This window comes from Mustela lutreola, chromosome 3, assembly GCF_030435805.1.
Source record: "Mustela lutreola isolate mMusLut2 chromosome 3, mMusLut2.pri, whole genome shotgun sequence".
In the NCBI taxonomy this organism is placed as follows: domain Eukaryota; kingdom Metazoa; phylum Chordata; class Mammalia; order Carnivora; family Mustelidae; genus Mustela; species Mustela lutreola.
The window spans coordinates 102,705,327-102,730,119 of record NC_081292.1 but is presented as its reverse complement, the minus strand read 5'-3'; the positions used below and the strand labels follow the sequence as shown (position 1 = coordinate 102,730,119).

General features: G+C 38.0%; 1 protein-coding gene across 2 annotated transcripts in view; it reads left to right on the top strand.

The window, feature by feature from the left end:
- Nucleotides 1-24,793, top strand: part of CNTNAP5 (contactin associated protein family member 5) — an 842,021-nt gene that overhangs the window by 783,729 nt on the left and 33,499 nt on the right. For both annotated transcript variants that reach the window (XM_059166599.1, XM_059166598.1), the window contains one exon: nucleotides 6,915-7,002. In XM_059166599.1, the coding sequence (XP_059022582.1) occupies nucleotides 6,915-7,002 (88 nt within the window). The remainder of the gene's footprint in view (nucleotides 1-6,914; nucleotides 7,003-24,793) is intronic.

Genomic DNA, 24,793 nt, shown 5'->3' with positions numbered 1-24,793 from the left:
GAACAAAATTGAACTACAGTGTGTTCCCCTCTTTCTACCAGTACCAACATCACCTGAGACCTTGATAGGGATGCAGATTTTGGGGCCTGACATCAGATCTACTTAATCAAAACTTCTTTGCAAGAGGGGTAGCAGGTGATTCTGAAGCTCGATCAAGTTTGGTAACCCCGAACTGGAGTATAAGAGGAAGACACACAGCTGAAGAGAAAATCACAAGAGACTCGCAAGGGTTAGGGTTGAAATTGCACAGATATGGGAACATAGATGATGTCACTGATCTCTTCTGGCATCAGTATTTTTTTCTTGGATAAAGTTAGGAATAAACTGAGTAATGAAGGTGACTAGGAACTGGCAAACTGGAGGAGGGAAAGAAATGCTCAGACGGTGAGTCTACATGAGAATAAGCAAAGAGGTCCAGCAGGTTATAGTGTGTGGCAGGTACACTGGAATTCCATTGGTCTTGGTATAAAAGGCAAGGATCAGGTGAGAGAAGTGGCAGAGTCCAGCTCATCCTATTCAAATCATGACCTCAAGTGAGCCCTTCCATCTGTCTAGCAAGTGCCTCTTATTATTATTATTTTTTTAATCTTTCACTTTCTGGATCACCTAGATGGTAATTTTAAACCTCCTTCTTTCTCCTTACACCACAACAATTACAACCCTGTCTTTACTTGCACAAGTTAACTTTGTTTTCTTCTTTCTTGTGATAAATGTAGCATTTAGAATGCCTGCACACTCTCACCACCACATACACCTGCCCACATGCATTGGTGTTCAGGCACTCTGTCTCCCTCATGTTGGTGAATATGAGCAGACAGGGCTTCTATCTAAGACTGATTCCATGACTTGTGGAACAGGTCTCTTACCCCACTGAAGAACATCAGTATAGCATCTTCCCCTCCTTTGTCAACATTTCCTAGTTCTGTTGGATGACTTCCCAAAGCATAAACATGCAAGGTTTGCATGCATTACAAATGTAACTACAATACAACACAACACAATACAACATGACAAAAAACACTCTCTACATCAGGGAGGGGAACATCTCTCTTGTCTGACTTCATACAGTGTCCCATTTTTTCTTTCAGTTTTTTGCCTACATCCTTGGAAATGTTTAAATAATTGGTCTTCCAAGCTGCACTTCCTTTTTCTTAAGCCAATAAAGGATTTTTCTCTGGTGGACTAAAATTATACTTCTCAAAACACCAGTAGTCTTACATAATCTAACAATCATTTCCTTAATTGTCCTCCCATTGGCATTTGACAGAGTAATGCCTTAGCTCTTGAGATAAATTCTTATTTAGCTTGTAGGACATCACTTTGACCTGCTGTTTCTTCGGTATCTGCTTGTTTTCTCTTTCATTGCCCTCCCATCGTCATCTGAAGTGGAGCATCCCAGGACTCATCTTCATTTCCTTTGTGTCTGCACTCATTCTGTGTCTAATCTCACTCAGACTCACATCTTTAAGTGCCATGGAATGCTGATTAATTAATCCCAAAGGTACATCTAACTCCAATCCTTTCTCTGAATTCCAGACCTATCTATCATTGCCTACTTGGTTTATCTCTTTGAATGTCCATTGGGCATCTTGAATGTTACAAATTTCACAATGAATTACTGAAAAATATTTCCCTAAACATTCCCTACCCCATAATCTTCCACACGTCAGTTAATGACTGTACTATTCTTGCATCACCTCAGTCTAAACATTATAGTATCATCTCTGATATCTCTCTTCTTCACCTGCAATATCCTGTTGATCACCAATTTCTACCCCGTCCCAGCCACCCTCATTTCTTCCTTGGATTATTATAGTTTACATTTTCATCTTAATTGACAGATACCTCCTTCACTTTTTGTTTTTTGTTCCCCTACAGTGTGCTCTCAAGACAGAAGCCAGAGAGATCCTATTAAAATATTAATCAGATGGTAGTGCTCTTCCATCCAAACATTTCAATGGTTTTCTTTCTCATGTACAGTAAAAGCCAAAGACCTAGCAGAGGTTTAAGGGGATCTCCATGGCCAAGCGTCCACAGCTTCATTCCCATGTTGCTTCTCATCGATCAGTATTTTCTTTGACTCTACTCATGCCACTCTGGCCCCCTTGCTGTTACATTCCTTGTTGTACTTACACTTCTTTCAGGACTTCACTCAAAAAGCTATTCTCAATGAGGCCATTTTTGATCACCTTAATACAGTGACTTAGCCCTTTGACTTTCTCACTACCATAGTTAAACACAATCTAACATTCAATATAATTTATTTATTTGTCTAATTCTTTATCTTCTCTTTCTTCTAGAAGATGGGAATTTTTTTCACTGTTTTCATAGAACCCCCATTTTATCAAGCAGTGCCTAACATACAGCAGGGACTCAATTAGTATTCATGAACAGAATGAATGAATTCCATAGGGCTTAATGTATTACGTGGAAGAGATAAAATTGGCCCTGTGGCAAAATTAAGGGAAACCATTGGGTAAGCAGTGTGGCTAGAATTTCATTTTTAGGGACTCACTGTGATCACTGCATGGAAGTACACATTTGGGAGTGATGAGGCATGACAGAGGCTACTCAGAAAGAGATCATGAGGGATTCAATTAGTTCAGTGGAAAAACCATGGAGATGGTGATGTGAAATGTTAAAGACATAACATCAGTGGCACTGGGCAACCTTTTGGATGTGGGCTATGGCAGAAGTCAAGATTGACTATTAGTTTTCTTGATTGAGTGGAGGTTGAAGAATAATTGTCCATAATGTGGTAAAAAAAAAAAAAAAAATCCCTGAGTGATTATAATATAATGAGCTTCCCTCTGGAATTTACTCTTGAAAAATAAAGGGGACACATCTTTGGAGAAAGTTTGGGTTGGTATAAGATTGGAGGGTAAAAGGGAGGGAAAAGATGACTTCTTATTTGAATGTTTTGACTGAGGTACTGATGGGACATGCAGGATCCATTCTGGTGGGAATGTGTACGTATGATTAAAATTTTCCTTCTTTTTGTTTCCTGTATTCTTTTGCACAAATGAAAGACAGAAACAGGTCAGTGAGAGAATGAACAATAGGAGGTATTTCCTTCTTTTTTCTGTAAAAAGGATTTCCAACAATCAGTTTAATAGTGAATGATAAGCACATGAGAGTGCAGAAACAAAAAGTGCAGAAAAAACTGGAATGGAGACTTTTTAAAAAATAATTTTAAATCAGTTTATTGACACAGTAACACAACACACCTGCCTCCCTGATACTACTACCATCCCTCTTATCCTGCCTAGTTTTCTTCTCCTTTCCTGCTTAGAAAAAAACTGTTCAGTAAAAACAGAAAAGTGTAGGCTCCTACTACATCTCCAGTCCTGCCCTTAGGTCCTGTGAGGCAGGGTATAGGCCTTACTCAGAACTGTTAGAGAGAGAGAGGGCAGGTGGGAATCACCATATTCAATCAGCCAGAGGCTTCCTGTGCCTAAAAACAGATTCCCTCACAACCCCTAACCCTTGAGTTGCTATTCCTCCTCCTGTCTTTTAATGCTAAGAAGGAAGACCTGAGGACTGGGCCACAACCAGGAGCAAGTACTCCCGGAGATGATTTGAGAATTGTAATTTGGCTAGTATTTTTTAAGGTACAGGTCACCCAAAATGCCCTGGTGATGGAGGTGAACTTCAGTGTTCCTATTTAAAATGCATGCATGGCATTAAACAGATTAAGCCAGTTTACCCAAATGCTAGCTCAACAAAAAACTGTAAAGAAGGAGGTTCAAGGCACTTTTCAAGCAAAATGATTACTTCCTTTTTTCCAGAGATGAAAATCCTGAGGTTAAGAAAGGCATTCCTATAGGACCTGAGTGTGAATTTCTGTTCCACTACTTACATTATGTGATCGTAGACCATTACTCACCTTTTTGAACTCTGGTCTACTGCTTTATTAAAAAAGAGGGGGGATGAGAATGCAAACTGAGCTCAGTCAGTTTTTATAAAGATTATATGGAAGAACATAACTAAAAGACCAAGCATGATGCCTGGCATGTAGGACTTACTCAAAAAAAGTTTGTTCCATTATCTTCTTTTTCCAACCCATTTAACAACTTGATAAGACCACTGGTCATCCTAGATTCTGAGATCAAAAAAGCTTTTCTAGACCAGATTTCAAACTTTAAATATCTAATAGTTATATAGAACTACAGACAGGATGTCATCCCTTACCACCCCACCAATTATAATTAAAAACAAAACCAATATGAAACCATAAAAACAAATAAAAGGAAATCTGAAAAAAATAATGTATTTCCCACAGAATGCCACAATGATTGCAATAGCCCATATTATAAAATTTTGAAGCCTAAAAATAAATGTATCTGGTATACCCCTTTTTTTTGTTTATGCATTTTTATCCTATGAATTTGTTAAGCTTGGTAACTCCGTACCTGAACCAGTTGTAATGCTTACAGGCCCATATTCCATGTCAGGGATGAAACCCATCCCCCAACTTTCCATAGTCCAGCCTCAAGTATCCTTTGAGTCATCTTTCCTTCCTCTCCAAACCTTTAAAAAATACTCATTTTTTTTTTCTTTTTTCTAAAAACTCTCTTAACTGATTGTCATTTACCACCTTCTCTCCTTCATTAGTCATCTGGTTTAAGAAGAAAAGACTAGGTAAGTTCCCACAAAACAGAATAGCAGAATAGGGATGACTCATCTACTTGAACAGTGAGCTCTCCCATGTGTGACATTTGAGCACGGACCTGTCAGGGTTCAGGACAACTTGCACAGGAAGCTGATCCTGTGGACTCTGGGCAGCAGGTGAGGGGCGAGGGGAAACTCAGCTCACACTGTTTTCAGCTCCACAGGAAATTCTACCCATTCTGCCTCCTCTCCAACCTTGGCAAGGGTGCATGAGGGGAGGTCCCTGCCCCTATTGGGAGGCCCCTGCCTCTACTCAGTTTGAGGGAGTAGAAGACACAGGACAGAGCTCTGAAGTAGGGCGGAAAGAAAACTCCTTCAGAGCAAGGACTGAATCTGAATCCATGAGCATTAAACAAACTATTGATAGGCATGATGAGCACCAAAAACCCCCTGTTGTACCTAATGGCGCAGGCACTACCAGGCAGTGAGTGTGGTGTGACTAACTATGTCCCCATACCCCCAAGTTAGAAAAGGAATCAGTACGGGATGTTTATTCATTCATTCAACAAACCCAGTTTCTGTAGAAGGTCCTAAAGAAAACATATATCACTAAGATGTCTGACTTCTCAAAAAGGCAATAATTTAGTGAGGGTGGGAGGGAGAGAGGGAGAGGGAAAGAGAGAAGCAGATCGTTATATGCAGCACTTTAAATTCCAAGTTAGGGGCAGAAAAAAAAGTCACCTTGAGCATAGAGAAGAGTGTCAGCTGTCTAATCAAGACATCAAGAGAAGCTTCCTGGACGAGGTGGACCCGTGGAGTACTTAGAACAGTGTTTGACACACAGTAGATTCTCAGATGTTTGTTGATGAGTTTTGTTGAAAGACAGAAGTAAAAACATACAGTGACTGTCTACAAGCTGCTCAGATATCTAGAGAGGTGTGGACAAGTAAAGCAAACACCATGAGTGATGGGTGGACCACATGGCAATGGAACACTGCTTTATGACACTGTCTGGCCTTGGCCAAGTTATTGATCTCCAGGATGTCAGTTCCTCAGTCTGTTATACAGGGTGGTAATGCTTATTTGACAGTATTATTATTATTATTATTATTATTTTATTTGACAGTATTATAAGGAGGCATATATTTTGCAAGATACTTCAATATGATGTCTCATACATACCACGTGTTCAATAAATAGCAAATGTTATTCCAGTCTAATTTCATAAATGAAATAGTAATAAGTATTTAATGGTGCACCACAAGTCATAGCAGCTGACTTCTCTCACAGCAGACACCACGCAGAACCGAGAGGATCCCAGGAGATGCTTAATCTGAGCAGAAGTGGGTTTGGAAGGACTGTGAGATATGGGAAATTGAGTCTCCATCCTGGGTTAACTGCTCAGAGTGAAGAACAGGGCTGGGCACATCGTTTTAAGGGTTCTTAATTCCTTTTTTTTTTTTCTCCCAAGTCAAACTGTAAGATAATGAGGATCCTTTCTAAGGAAAACATCATGTGAATGTTTAATGTAGAGCCTAGAAGAATTTGCAGATTTGACTAGACCAAAAAGGCTGGGAATTGATGGGTAGCATTGTCTTATAATGAGGAGGAGGGGAAGAAAGGTTTTGAGCTGGGGTTAGCTTAAGCCATAAGAAGAGGGTGCCCTAAAGGATTATCTTGTAAATAAAGTCCTAAAGAATCCCAGTGGTGCTTTTTGCTTACCCCTGTGAGGGGGGCTTATCAGGTGTTCATGTTGGTGGCAACTGTTCAGCTAACCTCTTCTCCCCACGGTCCAACCTTTTGGCAAGCTGAAATACTTGCTCAGCAAAATTCCCATATCCATACCTGAATGGGACCAGGTCAGAATTATTGTAGCAAAGGAGGCAGCAAAGGCCAAATGGGGATAGAAGGGAACGGGGAATGAACCTGTGCTTTCCATTCAGTGTCAATCCTGCACAGCATGGTTCCAAGAAGGCTTCATTTGTTTGCTTGTTTGCAGCAAAGAACTTGGTGAGAAAATCTCAGTGGGGAGATAAATACCTGTCAAAAGCTGTACAGAATTTCCCAGGGAGATGAGTTGTATGAGTTGTATGAAAGCCTTTATTTAACCAAGAGGGAAGAAAGGAGTATTTTTCATGCATTGTGGGAGAATTAGTGAGACATATCTTATCTCTCCTGAGAGAAAGTCCCAAAGAGAGGTCTGCTCTCTGTGTGTCTTTCTAAGCTCTTTCCAGAAGGGAGGGTTTTATTCCCTTTACTTACAGACCTCTGCTGATGCACCTTTGTTTTCTGTTTTCCTGCAGGTGGATCAGCAACTGCGACTAAGTTACAACTTCTCCCCAGAAGTCGAATTCAGGGCCGTACGGTCACTCATCTTGGGCAAAGTCAGAGGTTTGTTGTTCTTGTCCATTCCCTTCCAGTGGGCTTTGTTGAAATCAATGAAGAAATAAATAATTTCCCTTGGGTTGTTTAGTGATTCAAATCTGGAGGCTCTTGCTCCTTTAACACACAAGTTTTAAAATTAAGGGTTCTGGGGCACCTGCATGGCTCAGTGGGTTAAAGCCTCTGCCTTTGGCTCAGGTCGTGATCTCAGGGTCCTGTGATCAAATCTCACATCGGGCTCTCTGCTCAGCAGGGAGCCTGCCTCCTCTCTCTGCCTGCCTCTCTGCCTACCTGTGATCTCTGTCTGTCAAGTAAATAAATAAAATCTTTAAAAAAATAAAATAAAATAAAATAAAATAAAATAAAATAAAATAAAATAAAAAAGGGTTCTGGCATAGGGTGTGCTGAGACATATGTGGCAGGGTTGGGAGCTGGTATTTACATATACTTTATAGGTGGCTGAGTAAGGCACATTAACATAGAAGTTGAGTAAAATAATAAATGTTTTCTTACTTTATAATTAATTAATTAACTTCAGATATTTATTTTTTTAACTTAAATTTTCTTTTTTTTACTTAAATAAATTAAGGAATTTGGCTGTCTGATTATTGGATTGTTCAAATGATTAATCTCTTCATTAATTCATCACCAATGGAAAGAGGTTTGAAATCTCTAATAGTAGTGGATTTTGCTTTTTTCTACTGGAAGTTCTATAAATTTCATCTTATATACAATGAGAGTCTTTATTGCATGCAAGATTGAAATTTTTTTATCTTGATAAATTGAACTTTTTTTCACACTAAAGTAGTAAATTTTAACTTAATTTCTCCTTGGGATTAAATCTGTTTTGTCTATTATTAGTAAATCTGATTCACTTATGTTTTAGTTAGTATGTGTGTGGTCTATCTTCTTCCCATATTTTTTTTTCAATTTTTCTTTTTCTTCCCTTTTTTCTCATTTTTTAAAAATTCAAGTGTAATGAAGATACAGTGTTATGCCCCTTTCAAATGTGCAATGTAACAACTAAGCAATTCTATACATAGCTTGGTGCTCATCACAATAACTGTACTTAAAAAAAAAAACATTTATTTATTTGAGAGAGAGAGAGAGAAGAGCACAAGTGGGGTTAAGGGCAGAGGGAGAGAAACTCAAGCAGATTCCCCACTGAACACAGAGCTCTATGGACCCTGAGATCTCAGGACCCTGAGATCATGACCTGAGCTGAAATCAAGAATCCAGTGCTTACTGACGGAGCCACCCAAGTATCCTATGATTAGCTTATTCTTGATCTTTCATTTTCTTTAAGCTTTCTTTCACAAGCTTTAATTTGTGAAGAATATATAGCTGAATTTTGTACTTTGCCAATCTGACCATCTTTGGGATATAAATTGACAAATGTAAGCCTCTCTACATTTTGGGGTTGCTTGTATTGTTGGATTTATCTCTGCTTCATTATTTTATTTTTTTTAATAATTTTTATTTTTTATAAACAAATATTTTTATCCCCAGGGGTACAGGTGAGTGAATTTCCAGGTTTATACACTTTACAGCACTCACCTTAGCACAAACCTTCCCCAATGTCCATAACCCCTCCCCCATCTCTCAATCCGTCTCCCACAAGAAACCCTCAGTTTGTTTTGTGAGATTACGAGTCACTTATGGTTTGTCTCCCTCCCAAACCCATCTTGTTTCATTTATTCTTCTCCTATCCCCTTAACACACCGTGTGGCATCTCCACTTCCTCATATCAGGGAGATCATATGATAGTTGTCTTTCTCCAATTGACTTATTTCACTAAGCATGATACCCTCTAGCTCCATCCATGTCATCGCAAATGGCAAGATTTCATTTCTTTTGATGGCTGCATAGTATGCCATTGTGTATATATACCACATCTTCTTGATCCATTCATCTGTTGATGGACATCTAGGTTCTTTCCATAGTATGGCTATTGTAGACATTGCTGCTATAAACATTCGGGTGCACGTGCCCCTTCGGATCACTATCTTTGTATCTTTAGGGTAAATACCCAATAGTACAATTGCTGGGTCCTAGGGTAGTTCTATTTTCAACATTTTGAGGAACCTCCATGCTGTTCTCCAGAGTGGTTGCACCAGCTTGCATTCCCACCAACAGTGTAGGAGGGTTCCCCTTTCTCCACATCCTTGCCAGCATCTGTTGTTTCCTGACTTGTTAATTTTAGCCATTCTGACTGGTGTGAGGTGATATCTCATTGTGGTTTTGATTTGTATTTCCCTGATCCCGAGTGATATGGAGCACTTTTTCATGTGTCTGTTGGCCATCTGGATGTCTTCTTTGCAGAAATGTCTGTTCATGTCCTCTGCCCATTTCTTGATTGGATTATTTGTTCTTTGGGTGTTGAGTTTGCTAAGTTCTTTATAAATTTTGGACACTAGTCATTTATCTGATATGTCGTTTGCAAATATCTTCTCCCATTCTGTCGGTTTTCTTTTGGTTTTGTTAACTGTTTCCTTTGCTGTGCAAAAGCTTTTGATCTTGATGAAATCCCAATAGTTCATTTTTGCCCTTGCTTCCCTTGCCTTTGGCGATGTTCCTAGGAAGACTTTGCTGTGGCTGAGGTTGAAGAGGTTGCTGCCTGTGTTCTCCTCAAGGATTTTGATGGATTCCTTTCTCACATTGAGGTCCTTCATCCATTTTGAGTCTATTTTCGTGTGTAAAGAAATGGTCCAATTTCATTTTTTTGCAAGTGGCTGTCCAATTTTACCGACACCATTTATTGAAGAGACTGTCTTTTTTCCACTGGACATTCTTTCCTGCTTTGTCAAAGATTAGTTGCCCATAGAGTTGAGGGTCTATTTCTGGGCTCTTTATCTGTTCCATTGATCTATGGGTCTGTTTTTGTGCCAGTACCATGCTGTCTTGATGATGACAGCTTTGTAATAGAGCTTGAAGTCCGGAATTGTGATGCCACCAATTTGGCTTTCTTTTTCAATATTCCTTTGGCTATTCGAGGTCTTTTCTGGTTCCATATAAATTTTAGGATTATTTGTTCCATTTCTTTGAAAAAATGGATGGTATTTTGATAGGGATTGCATTAAATGTATAGATTGCTTTAGGTAGCATAGACATTTTCACAATATTTGTTCTTCCAATCCAGGAGTATGGAATATTTTTCCATTTCTTTCTGTCTTCCTCAATTTCTTTCAAGAGTACTTTATAGTTTTCTGAGTATAGATTCTTAGCCTCTTTGGTTAGGTTTATTCCTAGGTATCTTATAGTTTTGGGTACAATTGTAAATGGGATGGACTCCTTAATTTCTCTTTCTTCTGTCTTGTTGTTGGTGTAGGGAAATGCAACTGATTTCCGTGCATTGATTTTATATTCTGACACTTTACTGAATTCCGGTATAAGTTCTAGCAGTTTTGGAGTGGAGTCTTTTGGGTTTTCCACATATAGTAGCATATCATCTGCGAAGAGTGAGAGTTGACTTCTTCTTTGCCTATTTGGATGCCTTTAATTTCCTTTTGTTGTTTAATTGCTGAGGCTAGGACTTCTAGTACGATGTTGAATAGCAGTGGTGATAATGGACATCCCTGCGGTGTTCCTGACCTTAGCAGAAAAGCTTTCAGTTTTTCTCCATTGAGAATGATATTTGTGTGTGGGGGGGGTTTCATAGATGGCTCTGATAATATTGAGGTCTGTGCCCTCTATCCCTACACTTTGAAGAGTTTTGATCAGGAAGGGATGCTGTACTTTGTCAAATGCTTTTTCAGCATCTATTGAGAGTATCATGTGGTTCTTGTTCTTTCTTTATTAATGTGTTGTATCACATTGATGATTTGAGGATGTTGAACCAACCTTGAAGCTCTGGAATAAATCTCACTTGATCATGGTGAATAATCCTTTTAATGTACTGTTGAATCCTATTGGCTAGTATTTTGGTGAGAATTTTTACATCTGTGTTCATCAAGGATATTGGTCTGTAGTTCTCTTTTTTGATGGGATTCTTGTCTGGTTTTGGGATCAAGGTTATGCTGGCCTCATAAAATGAGTTTGGAAGTTTTCCTTCCATTTCTATTTTTTGGAACAGTTTCAGGAGAATAGGAATTAGTTCTTCTTTAAATGTTTGGTAGAATTCCCCCGGGAAGCCATCTGGCCCTGGGCTTTTGTTTGTTTGGAGATTCTTGATGACTGTTTCAATCTCCTTCCTCGTTATGGGTCTGTTCAGGTTTTCTGATTCTTCCTGGTTAAGTTGTGGTAGTTTATATGTCTCTAGGAATGCATCCATTTCTTCCAGATTGTCAAATTTGTTGGTGTAGACTTGCTCATAGTATGTTCTTATAATTGTCTGTATTTCTTTGGTGTTAGTTGTGATCTCTCCTTTTGCATTAATGATTTTGTTTATTTGGGTCCTTTCTTTTTTCTTTTTGATAAGTCTGGTCAGGGGTTTATCATTCTTATTCTTTCAAAGAACCAGCTCCTAGTTTCATTGATTTTTTCTTTTTTCTTTTTTTTTTTTTTTGGTTTATATTTCATTGATTTCTGCTGTGATCTTTATGATTTCTCTTCTCCTGCTGGGTTGAGGGTTTCTTTCTTGTTCTTTCTCCAGCTCCTTTAGGGGTAGGGTTAGGTTGTGTACTTGAGACCTTTCTTGTTTCTTGAGAAAGGCTTGTACTGCTGTATATTTTCTTCTCAGGACTGCCTTTGTTGTGTCCCACAGATTTTGAACCATTGTATTTTCACTACCATTTGTTTCCATGAATTTTTTCAATTCTTCTTTAATTTCCTGATTGACCCATTCATTCTTTAGAAGGATGCTGTTTAGTCATCCTTCTTTAGAAGGATGCTGCTTAGTATTTGGGTTCTTTCCAAATTTCCTCTTGTGATTGAGTTCCAGCTTCAGAGCATTGTGGTCTGAAAATATGTGGGGAATGATCCCAATCTTTTGATACTGGTTGAGACCTAATTTAGGACCCAGGAGGTGATCTATTATGGAGAATGTTCCATGTGCACTAGAGAAGAATGTGTTTGGGATGCTTTGTGATTGAAATATTCTGAATATATCTGTGATGTCCATCTGGTCCAGTGTGTCATTTAAGGCCTTTATTTCCTTGTTAATCTTTGCTTGGATGATCGGTCCTTTTCAGTGAGGGGGATTGTTAAAGTCCCCTACTATTATTGTATTATTGTTGATGTGCTTCTTTGATTTTGTTATTAAATGGTTTATATAGTTGGCTGCTCCCATGATAGGGGCATAGGTATTTAAAATTGTTAGATCTTCTTGTAGGACAGACCTTTAAGTATGATATAGTGTCCTTCCTCATCTCTTATTATAGTCTTTGGCTTAAAATCTAATTGATCTGATATAAGGATTGCCATCCCTGCTTTCTTCTGATGTCCATTAGCATGGTAAATTGCTTTCCACACCCCACTTTAAATCTGGAGATGCCCTCAGGTCTAAAATGAATTTCTTGTAGGCAACATATAGATTGCTTTTGTTTTTTTATCCATTCTGATACCCTGTGTCTTTTGATTGGGGCATTTAGCCCATTAACATTCAGGGTAACTATTGAGAGATATGAATTTAGTGCCATTGTATTACCTATAAGGTGACTGTTACTGTATATTGTTTCTGTTCCTTTCTGATCTACTACTTTTAAGGTCTCTCTTTGCTTGGAGGACCGCTTTCAATACTTCCTTTCAAGCTGCTTTGGTGTTTGCAAATTCTTTCAGGTTTTGTTTGTCCTGGAAGCTTTTTATCTCTCCTTCTATTTTCAATGATAGCCTAGCTGGATATAGTTTTCTTGGCTGCATGTTTTTCTTGTTTAGTGCTCCGAATATATCATGCCAATTCTTTCTGGCCTTCCGGGTCTCTGTGGCTAAGTCCGCTGCCAATCTAATATTTTTACCATTGTATGTTATAGACTTTTCCCAGGCTGCTTTCAGGATTTTCTTTTTGTCACTAAGGCTTGTAAATTTTACTATTAGGTGACGGGGTGTGGACCTATTCTTGTTGATTATGCGGGGGTTCTCTGCACCTCTTGGATTTTGATGCTTGTTCCCTTTGCCATATTGGGGAAATACTCTCCAATAATTATTTCCAATATACCTTCTTCTCCCTTATCTCTTTCTTCTTCTTCTGGAATCCCTATTATTCTAGTGTTGTTTCGTCTTATGGTGTCACTTATCTCTCGAATTCTCCCCTCGTGGTCCAGTATTTGTTTGTCCCTCTTTTGCCCAGCTTCTTTATTCTCTGTCATTTAGTCTTCTATATTGCTAATTCTTTCTTCTGCCTCATTTATCCTCACAGTGAGAGCCTCCATTTTTGATTGCACCTCATTAATAGCTTTTTTTATTTCAACTTTGTTAGATTTTAGTTCTTTAATTTTTCCAGGAAGGGCTTTTATATTTTCTGAGAGGGTTTCTCTAATATCTTCCATGCCTTTTTCAAGCTCGGCTAGAACCTTGAGAATCATCATTCTAAACTCAAGATCTGACATATTACCAATGTCTGTATTGATTAGGTCCAAGCCTTTGGTACTGCCTCTCGTTCTTTTTTTGTGGTGAATTTTTCCGCCTTGTCATTTTGTTCAGATAAAAGTATATGAATGAGCAAGTAAAATACTAAAAGGGTGGCAAAGACCCAAGGAAAATACGCTTTAACCATACCAGAAACCCATAAATCATGCGAGGGTGAAAGGGGAAAGAGGTTCAAAAAAAAAGAAACAATTAAAAAAAGAAAACAAATTAAGAAAAATATAAAAAAGAAAATAATATATATATATTAGATAAACTAGTTAAAAAAGAAAAGAGTAGAAGTTAAAAAAAATTAGCAGAAGAAGAAAAAAATTGAAAAAGAAAAAAAATTAAATTAACTGCAAGACTAAAGAATCCTGGGGAAAAAGCCATGAGTTCCATGCTTTGCTTTCTTCTCCTCTGGAATTCTGCTGCTCTCCTTGGTATTGAAACCGCACTCCTTGGTAGGTGAACTTGGTCCTTGCTGGATTTCTTGTTGATCTTCTGGGGGAGCGGCCTGTTTTAGTGATTCTCAAGTGTCTTTGTCGCAGGCGGAATTGTGCCGCCCTTACCAGGGGCCAGGCTGAGTAATCTGCTCGGGTTTGCTTTCAGGAGCTTTTGTTCCCTGAGCATTTTCCATAGAGTTCTGGAGGATGGGAATGAAAATGGTGGCCTCTCAGTCTCTGGCCTGGAGGAGCCAAGAGCTCAGGGCCCCACTCCTCAGCGTGCCCCCAGAGAATAATGCCCAATCACTCCCATCTCCCTGGCCTCTGGCCGTGCTCCAAGCTCACCCAGCCTGTGACCGGTTCAAGGTAACCCCGAGCTGAGAGCTCAATCCTCTGCTCTGTCTCTGTAGCCGGCTTCCCTGTTCTAATACCTGCAAGCTCTGAGTATCACAGAGCTGATCCTTCTGTGACCCTGTGGGACCTGGTGCCATGCTGACCTCACATGGGCTTCAGCCCGGTTTAGCCTCAGGAGCAATGCCCCTCAGTGGAACAGACTTTTAATAGTCCTGATTTTGTGCCCGTTGCTCTGCCACTTGCTGGGGGCTGGCCCCTCCCCCCTCAGTCTATCTTCCTGTCACTTTGGATTCACTTCTCTGCCAGTCCTACTTTTCAGAAAGTGGTTGATTTTCTGTTTCTAGAATTGCTGTTCTTCTTCTCTTCAATCTCCGGTTGGATTTGTGGGTGTTTGCAATCTTCAGATAACCTATCTAGCTGATCTCCTGTTAGCTTAAGTAGTCTCAGCCTGCTACTTCTCCGCCATCTTGACTCCTCCCCTCTGCTTTATTATTTTCTATTCATTCAACTTTTTAGGCATTTTGAGCAAGAATTCATTTAACACTGGAAATAAATTTCTTGCAAAATTGTGGAACCCCTTCCAGTATTGGTAGATTCTTGTTGCAGTCTTTTGGAATGATTCTTCAGCTGTTCTGAAGGGATTTATGAAGGCTATTAGCTCTGAGACCATCACTGATGAGAATCTGGAGTCCAGAAGCCACTGAGGCCCTAGTCCTATAGTACTGCTCCCCAGGAGGTAGGAAAAGTTCTCTGAAAAGTGATGGTAGGAGACATTTCATGTTACCATGATTTTCCCTGCTGGTAGAAACAACTGAAAAGGCATAAAAATGACTCCTGTCTCACTGTACCCTTCCAGATCCATAACTTATTTCATTTCCAGAACATTATGCATGTACAGAAACCCAGCTGCAATCAAGTCCAGAAAATGTCAATTTTAGCTTCCAAAATAGCAGTTGAATGAGCCAATCACCACTGACCAAACTTTACATCAAATTTAGTGTGTTTATTTTCTGATTTCTACCCCTCCTATTAATAACAATTGTTTTATGTAGACACCATTATTGCTATGGTTGCATTTATTTATTTATTTATTTATTTATTTATGTGCGAGTGGAGCTAGGGAGGGCAGAGGGTAGAGGGAAAGAGAGAATCCCAAGTAGACTCCAAGCTGAGCTCAGACACCAACATATGGCTCAGTCTCACAACTCCAATATCATGACCCAGGCAGAAATAAAGGGTTGGACATGTAAGGACTGAGACACTCAGGTACCCTGACACTATTGTTTGATTTACCAATGCAGTCACTAATTTACTGGTTCTTATTCCTTCATATGCTTCATAACTTTCTCCTTACTACAGCGTTTCGTTTCCTTCTTTCTGAAGTAAATCCTTATGAGTTTCTGTTTTGTTAAGTGTTCCTTCATCTGATAAAGGACTTTATTTCACCTTTATTAATGGAAGTTAATTTTGCTATATGTACAATTCAATAATAAAAGAAAATTTTCCCTCTGATACTGAGAAAATTATCCAGGTACATGATGGAGCTAGCTCACACTCTCACATAAAAACCTGTCATACTCATCTGTGCCCAATTCTGCATTCCCTGATGTTGAGGGACCAGTTTTAAACCCTCATCAGCATATCACTCTAGTCTTCTGTCTTTTGCAATTACTGCTGAAAAGTTGGCTGTCAGTCTGTCCTGCCTTTGAAAGTGCTCTAACCACCCCCACCCCCAATAGCCACAAGCTACATTTAACGTCCTCTATTTTACTTAGGTGTTTTGCAGTTTTGTAGTCCTTGACTGATAGTATATTTCTTTTAAAGTATCTTATTTGATGTTTGTGTTTCCTGTCTGTATCTATTTATTAGATCTTATGAATCTATGTATCTATATCAAATGTACTAGTCACATGTATCCATGTATTAATTCTCAAAAATATTCAGCATGTCAAATCAGGCTTCTTTCTTATTCTCTCTATTCAATTATTTTAGACCCACACTAGGTAAATTTTACAGTTTTTAATTTTATCTCCATGTTTCTTACTATACTTTTATAATAAGTATCATCATCATCACTATTTATTTATTTATTTATTTATTGTCTGTCTTGCTTTCTGGGGAGTGTATTTTTTTTCCATCTTCAAATTCACTAATTCTCTCTTTAGCTCTTCCTAATACTCATTTAATCCAGTCAATGAGACATTTTTCATTGATTATCATTTTATTTCTAAAAGTTTTTATTTTCTCTTTTCAAACATATCTTTTTATTTAGCCTGTTGTTCTCACTCATTTTTATGTTTCTTTATTTTATTCTTTAATTATTATGTTAATAGCTATTGAACATTTTGCCTCTGACAATCCTGATATCTGAAATCTGTAGGGGTCTAAATCTGTAATTTTTGGTTTTCTACTCCTTGCCTATGGTCCCTTGTTCTCATGTGTGAAAACTGAATTTGTTGAAATTAATTTGTAGGAACATTAATGATCAAAAATTGGGAATCTTTCCTTCTCCAGGCAAAATTTGCATTTAATTTTGCCAAATACCAGGAGGTGCTGCCAATTTAGGATTATTTCAAGTTCTCACTTTGGTTTGTTCTTGTTTTTGTTTTCATGTTTTCTGAAAAGAGAGTATAAGCTTGAGCTGCAGGCCTGACTGAGAACAAATCTATGACTGAAGTTTTAGCAGAAATTTTGTTACTATTAATATCATAATATGTCATCTGATTACTTTTGTTACTTTTTTTTAACAATTCAAAGCTGCATCAGAAATGGACAGGTTCAATGTTTATTCCATTTGCTGTTAGGTGATATTCTCTTCTAGTCTACTTTTCACTAAAGCTTCACATGTGAGTCTGGGATTCAACATATTCAATTGTCAAGAGGCTCAAGGCTTCTATGAGGTGGTACAAGTATTTCCCCATGATACAACCTTGATATTGGTTTATGGTTCACTACCCTGATTTTTTCTTCCCATCCCTCCAAAAAGTCCTCTTAAAACTTATGACTCTGTTCCTGAAGTTCAGTGAGACAGTAAAAGTATGTTTATTGATTTTAATGAAGCAGAATCACATTTTACAGTATCTAGTCTATTGTTTGTTCTATACTACATAAATATATATATAGATTCCTGTCATCCTTATTTCAGCCAAATCAAAAGAATCTTGGGAGGAAAGATAATTATGGCTGCATGACCACAAAACTTAGTTGTTTTTCATAGCACTTTTTTTTTTAAGGCTTGCATTTATTTGACAGAAAGAGACACAGTGAGAGAGGGGAACACAAGCAGGGGTAGTGGGAGAGGGAGAAGCAGGCTTCCCACTGAGCAGGGAGCCTGATACAGGGCTTGATCCCAGGACCCTGGTTTCATGACCTAAGCTGAAGGCAGATGCTCAATGACTAAGCCACCAGGCGTCCCTTTCATATCACCTTCTTTGTGCAATGGAAGCTTTAGAAACATCCACTTATTTAAACAGTGTCCCTCCAATATTAGTCTTGTCACCATGTGGGATGTTCCCATGGTCTTCCCATCTTTTAAAATAAACTCATAATACATAAGACTGAAAAGGTAAAATTTTAATTAAAGGTACTAAATCACTGAGGGATACCTTGTCATTTTGTTTTGGGTACTTTGTGAGGAAAGATTGGAAAGAACTTGGTTAAGTTTGGAGAATACTCAGTAAAATCTCTTCCTTATGCTTACATTCGGGGACTCCCAACTGCTGGCCTCTCTCCCCATCCCAACTGCTGTTACAAGCAGGGACCTTAATTAACCTCACCACTTCTGGTCTATGAGAGGTCTGTAGCTGGAGGAGAAGAAGGTGATATGAATATCAGCTTCATTATTAAGAAGGGACGCTGATCCTGGGAACTTGTTGGGATTAAGCCTTATGAATTAGAAAGAAAAAAGATGGTACAGAAATAGGTAAGTGGCAATGATGGGAAATGAAACCCTACTTTCACAATTTTAGTAGAGTCCACAAGTCTGTTGGACATCTTCAACTCTAAAACAATGATGTGCAAGCATTCTTCATCATAGATACTCAGGGAAAACAAGTTCAATAAATCTATTGCCTCAGTTTTCTTCAGTATCACTAATAGCATTCCATAATGATACAAGAACAGGTTGTTTTTGTTTTGTTTTGTTTTGTTTTCATATCATATATATAATGATGAGTAAAACAGTTTCTTTCCTGAGAATTCCTGTGATTCAGGGACTATGAAAATAGCATACAAAGTCCATGAAAATAACATACAATCATTGACATTAAAAACTACATTGCAGATGCTTATCTCTGGTAAGTTATGGGATATTTTTAGGTTTCTTCCTTGGCTTACTGACAATGTTTGACTTTTAGGGGAGTGGTTTTTGTTTGTTTGTTTTTTTGTTTTTTGTTGTTATCATTGTTTGGTTTTTGTTTGTTTTTTTTTAGCTTGGTTCTATTGCATCAGTGGATTTTCAGAGAAATTTAAAAAAAAGAGAGGGGACGCCTGGGTGGCTCAGTTGGTTAAGCAGCTGCCTTCAGCTCAGGTCATGATCCCAGCGTCCTGGGATCGAGTCCCACATCGGGATCCTTGCTCTACAGGGAGCCTGCTTCTCCCTCTGACTCTGCCTTCCACTCTGTCTGCCTGTGCTCGCTCTCTCTCTGACAAATAAATAAATAAAATCTTAAAAAAAAAAAAAAAAAAAAAAAAAAAAGAGAGAGAGAGATTGTGTATTTAGGTAAGCCATCCTTTTGGACAAGATCATCTGTTTCTGGTTAATAACAGTTCTTTAGAAAACATAGAAATGCATTCTTTAGATTCAAATAGTGTGACTTATCTGTGTGCTCCTAAGCATCCATCTGATTTGGTCTGGGCAAGAGAGCATGGACATTAGACAGATTTAAGAATTCAAAAATCTTTAAACTTCTAAAAGAAACTGCCTATTTTGGTTTTGGTTTTGTTTTAATGTATTTTTTTCTGGCCCTGGCTTTCCCTAATTTACTGTGCCAAATATATCATTAAATTTGTCTGTAACATTAAAAAAAACAACAACAACTATTTTTGGTAACTAATAATTTAGGAATTATTGTTGTTGCTATTATTATTATTATTATTATCTTATCAGAGGAGCCTTCTTAACTGTATTACAGATTTAGGAAGTAGCTATTTTTTAAAATATGGAAACATGTTAAATTTTGAGTAGAAATAAATCATAGCACTCCCTTTATACCATAGCCACCAGATACTGAATAAACATTACCATGAGACTTGTACTCAGGGCATGCTTATAGGATTGTCTGTTTATGGAGCTAACATTGACTAATTCCCTACCTACTTGCCAATTTGAAAGGCCAAAGCTCACACCTGGCAGAGGCATTATTCTTGTGCTCTGATGGCTGTCTACCCACATAGCTTCAAAGTTCAGTTGGTTCTAAGAAGCCATATGGAAATTGAAAGAATTCCTTCTCAACCTGCATAAAACCCAGCTAATCTGGAAATTGCAAAGCTAACCAAGAGCACTTGCTGATGATTTTTGGTCTATTAAAATGAAGTGAGGTTTGACTGTGTTTATAGAGCAGAGTTCTTGAATTCTTCCAGATTCTTGAATTCTTCCAAATCCCCAGTTTTGAATTTCAAGTCTACTGTGTCTTCAGTAACATCAGAACATTGTTGAATGAATGCCCTGATTATTGTTTTGTTAAATTATTTCCAGACTATCTTATAGAAGGTTAGTTATGGTTGCCATGTTTAGAAAGTGCAGCAGAATTTGTGCAAATAAATTAAAAGTGGAACTTCAAAGTACTCATTTTGAAAGACTGCATATACCCTCATTTCTTTATGATTTTGTACAGAGTTGGGTTCACCTTATGATTCAAACCTGATAGAGCTGATATACACTGAGAAGTAAAGTTAAAGTTAAAAAGTGAAAGATGCTCAGCTTTTCAGGGACAAGGTGACACATGTTTGGTTCTCTATGCTATAATTGCTATCATGTGACCATGGGGAAGTTGTCCAATCTGTCTGTAGTTCCTCACCAGTAAAATGAAGATGAGGTGCTTGATTAATTTAACTTGTAGAGCTGTGTAAAGATTACATGAAACACTATATACAAAACATTTGGTATTTAACACACACCCAATAAATGTTAATTTACTCGGTTTGAGATTGTAGGAACATAGAGAGCTGATGTTTTGCTCTAAGACACTGGAAAGGCAGCTATGAAGGTAGTTTCCAAGAAGGGACACAGATGTGCTCTAAATGGAAGTTCTGAACAATTGTAGGTCGAAGACATGAGGGTGACTTGCCGTCAGAGCTATTTCATGGGTGTATCAAGCTAACACCAACTAAAACAGAGGTAATGGTAGAGAATATAATAGTGAAATGGTGAAAATGAAGGTTCAGGGTGTAAGCTTTGTTTCAGGAACAAATGTGACCATGATTTAGTCTTTGTTAATCTCTCTGTTTCTTGCTCTGCTTTTAACTTTGCTTACTTTTCTGTGTGGCTTCATTCTCAGGCAGAATTTCAAGATTAACAAAGGTGGAATCAGCAACTCCAAGCTTAAATACTACCATTTCAGCTTCCCGGATAGAAAGAAAGCCTTTGATTTCTAAAATTTTCAAAGTCCTGGATTAACTCTTAAAGGACCAATTTGTGTCAGGTGACAATGTCAGATGATTAGAATGTCAAAGTTATTGGAATATGCTGAATGACTATTCCTGAATTCAAAGCACCCAGCTATGGCCTTGTGGGGTAAAAGGGTCAGCTCAGCATTAACCACATGTGCTGAGAACAGGGAAGCTCAAGTGCTCTTCCAAAAAAGTGAGATGAATTGTGACTAGGGGAATCATCAATAATCCAATAATGTCACTGCTTTTTTTCAGCTGCTTCCTTCTTCTTCCTATTCTTCTTCCTGTTCTTCTTCCTCCTCTCCTCCTCTCCCTCCTCCTCTATCTTCTTTGATTATTATTATTATGAGAGACCCAGATAGAGTTCTCGAGAAGGGGTAAGGGGCAGAAGAAGAAAGAGAGAGAAAATCTCAAGCAGACTCCACAAGACTGATGTGGGACTGAATTACCCTGAGATTACTACCTGAGCTGAAATCAAGAGTCAGATGCCTAACTGACTGAGCCACCCAGGTGCTCCCATATTCTGCTTCTGTTAAATAGGAGAGAGGTGGATGCAGTTACAGAGGACAGACTAGAAGTTGTGCATAATTTTGGAACTGCATTATGCTTGTGGGCAACAGCCCAAATATGTCACAATAGATAAAATAGAAGTTGAGAGATGTTCTTTTAAGAAATGCATGTTACCTTCCTTGGGACAAGTTTATAGCTTTCCGAGAGGCTCCACTGAAAATGTTTTCCCTTTGAAAAAGGTATTCATTTCATTCATTCCTTCTGAAAGCATAGGTTTCTTAAAAAATCTTATTTAGTTTCTGTTCATTCCCAGTTCTTTAGTAAACAAAAAGATTGCCAAACCGGAACCTTTTCTGATTTCTGATAATGTGTGTAATTGTCTCATACTATGTCCAGAGATTTCTTTTGTGATGCTGTTTCTCTGGGTAATAAGATATTTCAGATTCATTAATCTAATCTGATCTCCTCATGAAGTGAATCGTGCGTTTTCAAGTATCCCAAAATATCAGATTACAGTAATCATGCCAATTTCTTAAATACACAAACATTATCCTTTGTATTTTGAAGACAGCCAACACTGAATTGTAATTTGGTTATACAGGATTTGCTACTGTTTCTTAAAAACAAACAAACAAACAAACAAACAAAACAATAACAACAACGACAACAAACTGCCTTTGTTCCCCATAAAGAATTTCAATAGATGATTTTGTTTCACCTCATGCAGAAGGACTGTGTGTTATCTTCTGATTTAAAATGCAATTTTATTTTGTGTTTGAAATGAATCACTTCATGATAGGAGCCTAGACCTACTCCCTGCTCTGTGCTGCTCTGCAGAATTCTTTGTAAAAGCAAAAGCACATTTTGAACAGCATGCCCCTTGGTTACTCATTCAATCTACTCTCTTGCTTGCTCTATCTAAACTAGTGGGTAACAGCTGAAGGAAGAAAGGTATCTAGGATATGATGTTTCCAAATGTAGACTATCCTCAGCTGTGAGGAGATGTTTTAATCTTTTCGAGAAAGGGATGGCCCTTCCAAGGAAGTGTCAAACTTGGCACATCTTTGCCTGGCTCTGTTAGCAAAGGAGATTTCCTGTGGTCTACCAGAAGTGACATAGTGTGACTGTTACTGATAGAAGTTCAATCAATTTTTATCATATTCAGGAGTCCTTAAGGGAAAAAAAGAAAGTGTACATTGTCTGGAATATCTGTCATTCTTTAAAAACCCAACTATGACAGGAATGATCGAGAGTGTGGAATCCAGACTCACAGGGGGTGACTTTATTTTATTTATTTTTTATTATTATGTTATGTTAATCACATACAATACCTCATTAGTTTTTAAACATGAAGTCTACCACTTGTTAAGTCTGTGATATTGGGCAAGTCACTTACTCTGTGACTTAGTCTCCTCACCTATAAAATAGCCATATAATAACACTGACCTTCCTGAGATCTTGTGAGGAAAAAAAAATGAGTTAACATAAGAACTTAGATCTAACACAGAGCAGTGCATTATTAAATAATAATAGTACAAATAATTTCCAGTTATTCTTATACTTTTAATATCAGTATGCTATAAATATTATATAAGTATTATTAGTATTTGATTTGTGAAGAAAATCTGGTACCTACCATAGCCTGCAAGAGATTAATCCAAAACCTTGAAAAACTTTAATATTCCCAAGCTCACCTTGATGATTTCCTTTGAAAGTGTAATAATTATAAAGTAAGAAGCATCTATAGAACAGGAATGATTTATTTGCTCATTTGATTGTTTGGGATATCTAGGTGGCCTAATAAACTGCATGGCCCATTGTAATTCTCAATAGATTTTCCATGATAAAACCCTGTCTCTAACTGATGCTTGACAAATAATCAATTCATAATTTCTGATGGAAAGATCTTAAGAGAGTTAAACCAGGTCACACATACCCGATATTCTTTACATGTATGTTCTCAGTTGCTCCTCATGGATTTTAACCACATGAGAGTTGGTGGATCACCTAAGCTTAAAACATAGGATCAAATGGGATTTTTAGAAATGTCAGCCACCACCTCCATCCCTCTCTCATTCACAATATGGGGGAATCATGGAGCTCGCAAGACAGGACCTGAGTCTTATGTACGGCTACCATACTTGCTACTGTATCAGGAAGCACATATTTAGTGCCCCTTTGCATTTCTTGAGGAAAAAACAATGGATAATTCATAAATATTAGAGTTATAGGAATTGAAAGGTCATTCTTCTACACATTAATGGGCTCAAGGCCATACAGCTCAACTCACTGTAGCTTGATCTTTGGTGAGGATCTCCAGACTCCCCATACACTGTGTTTGTCCTTACAATGGTACCTAGCAGTGGGGTAGAAAATTAACTGGCTTGGTATCAGGCAGTGCGAGGGTTAAATCCTATAATAGTCACCTACTAGCTATGTCCCTACTCTTAACTTCTCTTCTTTGGGCCTGGTATCCTCATCTGTATAGTAGTGGTAATACTTGCTGTATTGACTGGTGATGAAGATAAGAGGTAATGTGTGTAAAATGTCTGGCACACTGTGGTATTTGAAAACAGCAGCTATTGTTAATAAGATCATACAGCCATCCTGCCTATTGATTTTCTTCAGCTGGTATCCATTTTCCTTGCCAATGGCCCCGCTATTGATTTGTTTACCCTTGGCCTGAGAGATCTGGGACAATGTTACAAATGTCAGCGTTGACCAGATAATGAAGTGAAGGGGTTCCTAGCTGAGTAATGAACTCTATAGCAGCCCTTCTGTTACCTTCCTCCAGCTCAGTGGGAATGGAAGCACTGACCTGGTCAGAAACTGAAAGGGGCAGTGGAACAAACACTGTACATTAGAATTTTAGATGTTTTCCCATGGAGTGGAGAGAAAATCCAGGTACAAAGAAGGTCATGTGACCACTGCTTACTCATTTAGTCTACCAGGGTTTTATTTTTGGAAGATGCTCTTAATAATAATAAAGTGAGTATTAAAACAGATTAAGAAGTCATGAAGTTCATTTCCACTTATAAGTAAATATGGGGTATCCACTTCTAGGAGAGATTTGATCTGAATCCCTGCATCTTTTCTATTTCACTTCCACAGGGATTTTCCCAAGTGATCAGTGTCAGGACTTGACACCTGTAGCTAATATGCTAATGTTATATGCTAATGTTCTCTACCTTTAGCTTGAGACAAAATCAGATTGCCTGCTTTCCAATGAGAAGGATAAATAAGTAAATCTTTCTACTTAGAAAATTTCTGACTTAAGATGATCTCTTTAAATGAATCACAATTTTTTCTAGTCTACCAAAGACTTGGATATGTGCTTTAGCTTCCCAATCTTTTTCCTTGCTTTTTACAAAATACTTCTATAG